The sequence below is a fragment of the Hydractinia symbiolongicarpus genome, chromosome 8, assembly GCF_029227915.1.
Source record: "Hydractinia symbiolongicarpus strain clone_291-10 chromosome 8, HSymV2.1, whole genome shotgun sequence".
Taxonomy (NCBI): domain Eukaryota; kingdom Metazoa; phylum Cnidaria; class Hydrozoa; order Anthoathecata; family Hydractiniidae; genus Hydractinia; species Hydractinia symbiolongicarpus.
In genome coordinates this window covers 11,487,125-11,498,863 of record NC_079882.1, presented here as the reverse complement: position 1 = coordinate 11,498,863, position 11,739 = coordinate 11,487,125, and the positions used below count along the sequence as shown (strand labels likewise).

At 31.9% G+C, this 11,739-nt stretch overlaps 1 protein-coding gene across 1 annotated transcript; it reads right to left on the bottom strand.

Moving 5' to 3' along the window:
- Nucleotides 1-259: 259 nt before the first annotated feature.
- On the bottom strand, nucleotides 260-5,080 carry LOC130654069 (A-kinase-interacting protein 1-like). Its single transcript, XM_057456592.1, has 4 exons — nucleotides 4,895-5,080; nucleotides 4,402-4,482; nucleotides 2,180-2,284; nucleotides 260-486 (listed from the first exon to the last, which is right to left on the bottom strand). The coding sequence occupies exons 1-4, from the start codon at nucleotides 5,036-5,038 to the stop codon at nucleotides 340-342; spliced, it is 477 nt and encodes a 158-aa protein (XP_057312575.1). The 5' UTR covers nucleotides 5,039-5,080; the 3' UTR covers nucleotides 260-339.
- Between the last annotated feature and the right edge of the window lie 6,659 nt (nucleotides 5,081-11,739).

Genomic DNA, 11,739 nt, shown 5'->3' with positions numbered 1-11,739 from the left:
AAAACGAACATTCACATTTGATGAAAATCAATGCTATTACAAACTAAACTTCAATAAATCTATTACACATAAAATTAAAACTAGGTTGGATATTTATTGCCCAAAACTTTTATTAATATATACATATCTTACAAAGAGCTCCTTTTATAAATAAAAGTTATATAAATTAAATTTATAAAATCTAATCAAATTTATGTGTGAGGATGGAAGATAAAAAAGTGAAGTATTTTTTCTACAAGAATGAATACTGAATGAAATATTTTGCTGAGGTACCTTAATAATAAAAATAGTAATAAAATTCGTAATAACAAAAAAAAATTACAAAATGTTTTACAATATCTAGTTCATTCCAAATGTTAAATCAACAGTTTGACCATCTCTCACGTGTACGACATGTGTGTGTTGACGGTCAGAACCCCAGCTTCCTGCACTGACAGTATACGTTCCTGGTGCTACTTCAACTTGTACGCTCTCTGTTCTTTGTAACTACAATAAAAATAGTAAGAGAAAATTTGTTCTTATGGGAAATACACATAGGTTGCTTTTATATTACACAGAAAAAAAACATGCATTTGAACTCTTTTGTGCCTGGAGAAATCTATAAAAATAACAAGACTAGGTCTTTGCATATTTGATCTACTTATAAACAAATAATAATAAACTTTGGCAAAAAAATAAAACCAGGTGTTTACTGCTGGTATACTTTCTTATGATTAGTTTGGTTAAGTTCATTATCATTATCTTTCTTAGATTATTTTTTTCCTGATATATAACTAAAATAAATATTGGAGTTTGATAGTCTTGTGATGACACTACTCTTTGATTCCACAGTGTGAGGATAATGTCACACTCCTGATTTAATTATTCAGTGTTTACAATTGGAAATATTTATCTGGGTTCATAAGCCACATAACTAAAAGTAAAAATTTATACATTGTATACTTGGTTTTTGACAATGTATACCCATTCATCATGAAAACGATAAAAAAAATGGAAAAGTTCCCCCAAAATTTCTTTTTTGGATTCTGTTAAATCCATATTAATTGCTTGTATTTTGCTTATTTTTTCCGATGCAAACTGGTCGTCATGAAAATTCAGTGAATGTAAACAGATAAAACTATTTTCGAATTAATACGTTTTTGTTTGAATTCGGAGGCCTTTGAATTCATTTCAGTGTGAATGTGTAAGTGCAGTACAACATTGACCCAAATTAGCCTTCAGTTACTTTTTTCTATTGGTTGTCAAGTTAAAGCTAGAAGTGCACAATATTGGTAAATTATTAACATGTGTAATGTATTTTGGTTGAGATGTAAACAAAAATTGAATAGGGCAAAAACTATTATTGGTAGAATAAACATATAGTTGCATCCTTTATATATATTTAAAATTAATTTGTTTAGAAGGATATGTATATTGATTGTACAACAATATCAAGATATTTTGGTTTAACAATAATACTTCAAGTGATGTTGTGAAAACAGTTTGTATGTTATTGCTAGACCTCTTTAAATTTCTTTCAAAGACGGTGATAAGAGAACCTTGCCATCACCTACTAATGCTTGATGTACAAATGCTGCATGACATTACGAAACAAGAAAATACTCACAAACCAGGTTGTTGTTTTTTCGATAATGTGAAAACTGTTAGTAAAACTAATGCTTATAGAGAATAAAATTTGGACATGAAAACAGTAAATTGTAAAAGTAATTATACATGTAGTTATTGTGACATGCAAGAATGATTTAATTACAAAAAACATAGAATATTTTTTTTGTCAGTTCTAGAATTTAAAAATGTAATAGAAATACTCGAAACTTGTTTTTAATGTTATCCTTGGAAAATATAAATTTTTTGTCACAGGCTCTAAAGGTTTATTCATCAAATTGTAATTTTTTATAAGAACCAAAAAGGTAAAAACATTTGTTTTAATAGTGAAATTGAAAACTATATATCATCAAATATTGAACCCTTTTAACACCAGGCTTTTTTAGACTTTGCAGCACAAAATGCAATGATCCCTGCAAAGTATGCAAAAAAATTTATTTCCTTACTAGCCCCAATAAAAGTTAAGAAAATTCATAAAATTTAAGCACTCAACTACATGTCAAACAAAAGTTATGCCAACAGGTACTCCCCCGCTCCCTGTGCTAATAGAGTTAAAATTAGTCCAACAACTTACAGGATTTTTATTCTGATGTTTTTGTTGTGGCTCGCAGTGAAACCTCTTCACATGAAGAATATCACTGTCACTTATGTGCTTCTTCAACATGGATTTGTGAAAACGCTGGAAAAATAATATGTAATTAACAATCAATTATTACACCATTAATTTTACCCTGTTTAAACTTATTGACATAGTAGCAATTTAAATGTGGGTTTTTCAGTACTTTTAAAAAAGGCTGACTGCTCAGCTGGCCAATAAGCTTCACAATACATATGCAAAAGACAGGTTAATGGTCTTAAAACGTGCAAGCTGCACTTCTTTCTAAATATTGACATTTCATACCAACAATTCATACCAGGGCACGTAAAGTCCTGTAATCTGAAGTAGTTCAGCCACAACAATTAGTATATTCAAACAATTGGGATCTAATAAAATAATCTACGACCTTACAAGTCCACTGTGCACATTGAAAAGTGCACTTTGACAGATTTGAAACATGGAATATATTATACCAATAGTATACATAATTGCTTGCAGAATTAACTGAAATTAATCACCCTGTCAAGTATCTTGACCAAAGTAAAGTAGAATTATCACCAAACAGCTCGAAGTAGATTTAATTTTTACATATGCAAATAGTTACTTTTCTTAAAGGTACTGGATTGGGAAGACAAACTATTAAAAATGCAAATAGTAGTAACGTATTATGTTCTGAATTTTTTAAGCTTTACGTAAATCTAGGCCTCGTCAGGAATGGCGTGCGATCGCACGCGCACACGCCCACACACGCCATGTTTGAATGTTCCTGTGCAATCTTCGCACGCCAAAAAAAACACTAAATACCTCAGTCGTGCGCTAATCGCACACCAAATTAAATAATGTTCTGTTCAATGAAGGCCTACGGGAATAATATAAAGTGCCGATCGCGAGTAAAGCTACACATCTTTGAGAGTAGAAGTACAAATAAATGTGAGTAAAATAATTCAGAGTGAGAGTACAATGCGAGTGAGAGTAAAATAAATAAGAGTAATCAATAATTAAACTACTCGCAAGTAAATCTTTAAAAAAATATATCATGTTCCTCGCGAGTTATATTAAAGAAAAAAAAAGAAAGACATTAATTTTAATTCACCATTTAATTTTTTTTTAATTTAGTTCCTCTTTTGAAATTAATAAATAAATTTTAAAGTTCAACTTTTTCGTCTTTTACTTCTTTAAATGCTTTCGCTACCTTCGTTATATGAAATCACTTCCAGCATGTTTTTTCGCAGAAATCACTTCCAGCATGTTCTTTCGCAAGCACAGAGTCAGCATGATATCTAATTATAGTTATGGTGATCAATTGCCAGATGCAGACTTTGCTTTCTGAATATTTTTCAACAATCATTGCTTTATAACTCAGACAACAATCTGTATAGTTATAAAACATCGGCATAGAAACAGGACGTCACAAAGCTTGTTATTGTTTTGTTTAGGGGGGGAATGTTTTAAGATCGTAGCAACAATAATAACGTTAGGGATTTTTTTATAAAAAAATAGTTTAATGTTTAATGATATATTTTTTTTAAAAATATAAAAATAAAAAATATTTACCTCTAAAAAAATATTTACAAAAAAGTTATTAACTGAAAGAGTTTTATGACTTTAACTTGCATGTTTTATAATTTTTCTTCGTTCTGTTGCTACGTCGTATACTTTTTTTTTTACAAAAAAATGAAAAATGAACGCATCTCACATTTTAGTTTCGTCGCAACAAATTACCTGCTTTTCATAACATGACAAAATTAGTGTTGCTGTATGCGAGTTCTATGATTATTCGAAAAAAAAATGGAACAAAAATGAGCACACGCCATCTCACGCCATTGAAAATTATGCCGTGCGAACAACGCACACCTCAAAATCATTAAGAAGTACCATGACGTGCGAAGCTCGCACGCCAGCATTTTTCTTCCTGACGAGGCCTGTAAATCTGTAATAACTTGGTCTCTGTGTACATACAATGTTAGTGAACAATAAAAAGAATTGTCAATACCGTCCCATATAATGGGCAAAGGGGTTTTTTCTGATGTAAAAAGACTGTTGTTTAATATAATCGGCACAAGTATCTGGATACAATTTATGTTTCAGTTTTGCAAATGCAAGATTTTAAAACCTTTAATAATAAATAAGTAATAAAGTCTTTATAATTGTTAAAGTTATCACCATCACAATTCAATAATTAACAAATGTGTACAGACCTTGCATTGTCTTGTTGTCACTGACATGTATTGTTGCACAGAATCAAATGCATCATCTATTGATGTGAATATAGTTGGTGTCTATAACAAAGAAATTAAGTTGCTAAGGAATTACTTCTCGACTATGTTGACATGCTGACAGCCTTTAAATTTCACTTCAGCAATTTACCAAGGATTCACTTTGGTAAAAGAATTGCTGAAAAATAAACTTAATTTCCCACTATTATATGGTTTCACAATTCACAATAACACAAACAAGGAAATTCATTTCAGAATGATTGGTATGGTGCTAATTATATGCTGAATATATATGCTTATATGCTTATTTTGCTCCAGCTGTACAACCCTTTCCTTCAGATGACTTTTTGTGCTTTAAATCATGTGTACCACAGGGCCTTACTTGAAAAAATACTAAATATTGCTCTAGGAAGAGTGGTTGTAAAAAGGATTTGCATGAGCATTAAATTTCATATAGATTATAGACATTGCATACTTGCTGTTCACATGGTGGTTGCTGCTGAGATACTGGAAAATCAACACTACGACGAGATGCTCTATGCAAAGTAGATAATGACTGTCGGCCTGATCGACACAATGTGCATGTCATCCAATCACAACTGTGCCTTCCACAACTCATTATAGGTTTTCACTAAATTTAAAGATTTATAATTCTTATATTTCACACTTTTTTAAAAAAGTTATATACATATTTTTCTGGTTGTCAAGCAACCTTAATCTTGCATCTCTATAATAATACGTCAGCTCCGTGTCTCTGTAACAAGCAAAGTGGATGTGTTTATTTTCCTTTGAAGTCCCTGAAAAAGATATGTCTGAAATGTTAAATTTTCTGATGTTATGACCATGCCCAGATTTTATTTGGGTGAATTTTTTGAAATTTGAGCATTCCAGATCGTCAGAAAATGCATTTCCCAGTATATGAGCAAAGTCTGCTTGCACGTAAAAACATGGTTCTATGGCACTCGAAATCATGAACTCGTGAAAACAACCACACAAATTCATCTAGGCTCAATCACACGACCTTAAAAAAATTACGCAGCTATTTGATTAGTTGAAAACGAGGTCGTGTATGCAAATAAATCAATCAAGCTAATCGACTTTGGCTCAAAATTAAATATGGCATAGTGAACAAGAAAATTCGTGAGTGGAAATTTTTAAAAAAATTCTGTTCATTGAAGGTTAGTTTGGGCAGATTAATTTGGCCGCCCACACTGTTCTAACGATATGTGCTGGTCAATAACAATTATAACGCCAATATCCTATATTAAATTAATGAAGCCATTACAGCGCACTTAAACTTTAGGCCAAATAACTTGGAAACAAGGTGGTGATGTAAACAAATTTCTAAAAAAAATTTGTGGGTTTTAACATGTCTTTGCTGATGTCAGCAAAATTTTTATACCCTTATATCTCCTTAGCTGTTCTCCATTTGATCAGCGTTTCAACCTCTACCAATAATAGACAAAAAATAAAGTAAATTTTACTTTATCTTTTAATTTCTCTTTATCCCCACTGCACTGCTGACATCAGCAAAAAACTCAAACAATCTATTTTTTCATTGTTCTACCTAAGTGGATTTTTCCACAGGCCTTATCGACAATATTAACAAAGTAAAATCACAACTTTAGTCATTAGATTAAATTTGACTTGGTACTTGAATTATATTTACACCAGAACATGAGTTTTAATGAATTCCCGTAAGATGACATAGCATTTAAAAGGCACACCTTAAAAAAATAAAATTATCACTTATTGGTTAAAAAAAATTGAGCAAGAATATGTTGTTCTTTTACACTTTTATCCCTTATGTTTGGATTATTTTTCTTGCTTTTTTATATTTATCAGCAAGAAAATACCCTTGAGACTCAGGTCTAAGACTTGTTTTTTAAAGTTATGCAGCAAAAGATATTCTCCCAAGAAATACGAAGATAATTAATTATAAACTTGTGCAAAATCCTTTATTTAAAAAAGAATAGAGTACAGTCTGAATGTAATCAAATGCGGACATGGAACTTGCATGAATGGTTAAACAGAACAATAACATAGCAATAGACAATAGCTTATCCAAAATATAATCACAATAAATTGAAAGATTAATTTTAGTAATGTACTTTGCAAGAATAATTTTAACATTATTAATTCCAGTAATTAAATATGAAGTCATTAACATTAGGTTTTTGAAAATTAGGTATCTTCAGCTACTTTTACAAGTGAGACACACCTGAAAGATTTTAAGAAATTACCAATGATACTTCACTTTTGTTAAATTTTTGTGAGAATCTAAATATAACTTTTGAAATATATATTTGTTTGGTTTTTGTCGCCTCGGCCGCCAGTACAAACATTTTTTTCATTAAAATTTTCAAACTAGCCCCAGTTTTATTGTGGCACATGACCCTGTTACATGGCAGGCTCACTTCAATTTATTACCCACTGTTATAGCCAAAACAAATGACTTCCCACAGAGATGTGAAACAAAAGTTCTCTATGAACGATTATTTTTTTAAAAAATTTAAAGCAAGTCTGCATCAAGCTAACCCATCAAACGAAGGATTTGTTTGAAAGGCAAGTTGTGAAATTTATTGATGGTACAACTGCGCTGCACATAACTGCTCAAATAAGTATAAAAAAACATATCAATATTTATCATAAATTACCTAGCGATAAGTCCATTTTTTAACATTCAGATCTCATAAATCTGATCAAAACGGCCTATAGAACCAAGGTTGCCCTAAAATGAACTGCCTTTTTAAATTATTACAGAGCACTTGCTAGAAAATATTCCCAAAAATCTTAGTTACCAATAGCAGTGGCCTAGATGGCACACTTTTGTTGTGTGTAGCTATGTAAGCCTTATGACATATATAAATATATAACGTCATGAGCAAAAATGGTATTTCGTGTTTTGTTTGAACATCAGTGTATTACACTCGCTGAGAATAAGAGTGTACAGTACTGGAAAAAGGTTGTTTAACATTGCGCTTCGTGTATCGCGACAGTATTCTCGATCCGTGATAGACATTTTTTTACTTTCAAATTGTATCTAGAGAGCTTCGCGATGCATCCGTCTCAATATCATTCTCGAAGCTATCGAGGCCATTAACACTTTTTCATATTAGAACTATTTTAAAAAAAAGAGTGTATTCAACAATGATCGCGGATGTTTAAATATAATTATACTTTCTTTGTGTTATATTTTTTTAACTTATGCATAACAATCTAGGGTATACAGCTAGCGTTAATCTTTCTTTTTTAGATCACATTTTAAAAATTTAAGAACTAAGAATGGCGATAGAAAAGCTTTGTTAGATCGCATTTTAAAAATTTAAGAACAAAGAACGGCGATAGAAAAGTTTTTTAGATCGAATTTTAAAAGCTTAAGAACGAAATGCGGCGATAGAAATGTTTTTTTAGATCAAATTTTAAAAGTTTTTATAAAGGAAAAGCAACAATAAAAATGTTTTTTTAGATCAAATTTTAAAAGTTTTTATAAAGGAAAAGCGACAATAGAAATGTTTTTTTAGATCGCGTTTTAAAAGTTTAAGAACGAAGAAAGGCGATAGAAAAGCTTGTTAGATCGCATTTTAAAAATTTACGAATAAAGAACGGCGATAGAAAAGTTTTTTAGGTCGCATTTTAAAAGTTTAAGAACAAAATCCGGCGACAAAAAAAGCTTCGTAAAAGATCGCATTTTCAAAGTTTAAGAACGAAAAAGCAGCATTAGAAAAAAAACGTTGTAATGCGCTAGAATTACTTTAATAAATACGAAAGGTAAAAATTTTCTTATAATATACACCTATTTAAAATAAAAAAAGAGATAAAGCAGAGATGTGTTTTAATAAAAAAACGTTCTCTCTATTCTCATTAAAAAAAACTTTCTGTTTATTCTCATTATCACCTACCATTGCGACACATCGAGACGGATTTTGTCATGATACTAGATTGTCGATAGATCGTGACAATTTATTTGAATTGTTTCTTATTATTATAAAAGCGGTATATTGCGTATTTAGGGAGTCCGCACACATTGCGCGCTCGATATGTTAAACAACCTTTTTCCAGTACTGTAGTATCAAGGGGAGTGGACATTAATGTCCTATGTAACTCTAATCATGGAAGTGCAGTGCAGTTGAGAAGCAAAAGGCCTGGGGGAAAGGTTGGCATACACTAAATTCAAAACTGGTTACCTTACATTTTTGTATTTAAACATTGTTACAATGAAGTACGCAATGTAGATGTTTGTTCTACATATTGAAAAAATATCAGAAGAAAAGATAGTTTAATCAGGCTGTAATTTCTGTATCTGCAAGGACAGCCAAATTGATTTCAAATATCAGTTTGTACAGAACAAAAAATTTCAATTCTCCTATCCGTCTGTTCTTGGGTGGAGATTTATGATTTTACAAAAGTTGGTCGTTGGTTAAAATTTAATTTACTATTGGAAGAGGGTATTCTAAAGTTTAGCAGTTTTTTTTATTAGATGAGTTGCGAATATTAACAAAGTTCTGTATATGTATATATATGAGGATACAGACATAATCATACTCATTTGAGTAATCATACCCAGTCCAGTATAGCAGGTTATAGATCAGTGCATTTCACCTGAAATCGTAGAAAACTAGACTGGATGGAAAAATGTCTTGTTTGGTCGAGGGGACGGCACAGTCAAAAAACTGTAAGTATACAACAAGTGAGGGAAATATGTATTGAAGGACCACTTAGTTATTCGTTTTCCCTGACTGTTGTAGCTAGGTTGAGCTAAACTTGAAGACATTCAGTGCAGACTGCAGAAAAAAGGCTGTTTTTTTTGGGTACCTTCAAAGTAATTAAGCATTTTAATGCTTTACGTTGAATATGTTTTATTACAAGTGGTATGGTAAAATTGCTCCAATAAGTTCATAATTTCTATTAGCTATAGAAAAAAAGGAATAGAAAGCAATCCTTCAAAAAGAACATATCACATTTGTAGTTGTACTGAACTATACTGTTGCGATCAACTTTTTGCGCCATATTTATTCAAAACAATCGTTTCTTGCTGACGTATGTTTTTTTCTTGATATTACACCGAATATTTTTGAGCAAATTATAAGGTTTTGAGAAGAGCGCAGGGTATGGCAGAGGGCAACGTCAATCCCAAGGGTTTTATCTTCTCGCCGTCCTTCTCTCTTATATCAAAAAGGCAAAAATCTTTGGAAAAGACGGTGAGCTAGAAGAGAGCACAAGTTGCGCAGTTTGTAATGTTAAGAAGAATGCAGAGAATTTGCCCCTCCTGATTCGAACCAATACTTGTTTGAATGTCCCCTTAATTCGAAGGACTCTGTTGGAACCTTCATGAGAAGTGACACTTGCGTTGCCAATATTATGTGTGGCTGGATTTGTGGTGATCATTTTGTCTTTCCGATATAAAAAAAGACAACACAGTTAACAAATTTTTTTAGTAAAGTATATTTCAAAGTAAAAAAGAAGCTGCTTTAGGGGTCTCCTCAGGGTGTTTGTAAAAGTAACCCCCCCCCCCCCCCCTCCCAGATAAAATCTCGCGACGCGATCTCTGGAACTGGGAACGAAGTGAAACAATGCGAGTTATCTCTCATGTTATTGATGGCGGCTCTGTCACAAGGACAACTTCCCTATATTAATGACCAATAAAGTTGGTCTCGACTATAAACTCTCACATTCAAAGTATCACATTTTTTGAATTTTTTAGGCTGTCGTAAATGCAAAGTTAATTTTCTCCTTGAACACCGCGACGACGATAAATTTAGAAATAAGAACCTCGTTAAGAATTAGATCTTGCTCGACAGAAAATGTAAAACAAAAGAAAACAAAATATACATTTGACGATATCTTGGTTATCTCCAGCATGGAGCTAGAAATAAATCTTTATTTTTACCTCCATGTCTCCAGTAACTCAATTACATTTGTTGGTCCCTCGAACCTCGAACGTGGTAACCCTTTCACGGGAGAAAGAAACAAACTCTATATTAATTACTTTGATATTTGACAATCTTAAGTTCTTCAATAACAAACTTGATACCACGACAGTAAAAAGTGAGATTTCTAATTTTTCTGAACAGTAGAAATTATGTTCAACAAATTTGTGTTGCTTTTAATTTTTTTATTCAGGTGGTTACCAAAGAACGCCCCAAAAGCAGGGCGGTGTTTTTAAAAGACTAAGGGACACCCAAATTCGTCATTTTTTTTACCACCCACCCACCTCTTGTAACGTATTGATAGGGATTTAATGTTGTTTTTGAGATCCTGTCGTGTATATTTTGATTTTATGCTAACGGCCACTTTTTTTAAAAAATGCCCTTAGCTACAGCATGAAAATGCAGCTACGGAGACTATATTTTTTTCCTTGTGACTAGGGGTTAAACAACGTCGTTAACAGGGTATTTAAGTTTTTTTACATTAGGCTTAATGTAAAAGAATAAAAAATCCCGGAGGATGAGGTTGTTATAAATTTGAGTGCTAAATTACTTAACCAGTTTTGTCACTCTATTTGGTGCCGACGACATCATTGGCAAATATACGCATGCTGACGCAAAAGAAATTAAAACCTATGAAATGAACAGCTCCGATTTTTTGTATTAGAAAAACAGGGAATGTAAAACACAGACACTAAGTTATCTTTGCTATTTCTGGTTTATCTAAAACTTCCTAAAGGAAATGACTGTCTAAATATGTTACAACACCAATAATTACGTTGGTTGTGGCTACTTTTGCATCAACAGGAAAAAATGTCTTTTCTTAGTAGGAAACTTAATTTGAAATGATGATGCATATTTATCGAAATCGTAAAGTGAGTAAAGCTTAACTGTTTTTGCTTAAGTTCAGTTTGCAAGTTTTCTTCTTGTTATCACCGAGTTTTTAATGAAAGTATATTTAACCCAAAATCACGAACTCCCGCTACAACACCCAACAAGTGGATCATACCAGGCCGATGTGTTGATTAAGAAGTCCCTACATCAATTGGAACATCCCTACAAAACTTTTGTAATTGAACATCTTCAGATTGACTAAAATGCCATTCGAATTACTATGTTGGAATGGAGAAAATAGTTTTTTCAAAGCTAATAAAGGTATCTTTAAAAAAGAATGCAGAGGGAGAGGGGTTTAAATGCGTTTCTTGACTGGGAATGTATTTCATCACTGTCCAAATATTTTACTGTCATTCTTGTGCTATTTAGGGGTTATTACGTATTCCATTTGGCAAACCTGACCGTACAATTTAATACAATTCTAGCTGTCATAGCAACGAAATCTTTAAGTACTGTCACACAACAAAATTATGACTTTCCAGTTATTTAGGTTATTAAT

Coding starts and splice junctions, on each gene's coding strand:
- LOC130654069 (XM_057456592.1), bottom strand. CDS start 5,038: ATGAGTTGTGGAAGGCACAGTTGTGATTGGATGACATGCACATTGTGT. Junction 2,285..4,401: donor TGACAACAAGACAATGCAAG/GTCTGTACACAT, acceptor TTATTTTTCCAG/CGTTTTCACAAATCCATGTT. Junction 487..2,179: donor AACATCAGAATAAAAATCCT/GTAAGTTGTTGG, acceptor TTTTTATTGTAG/TTACAAAGAACAGAGAGCGT.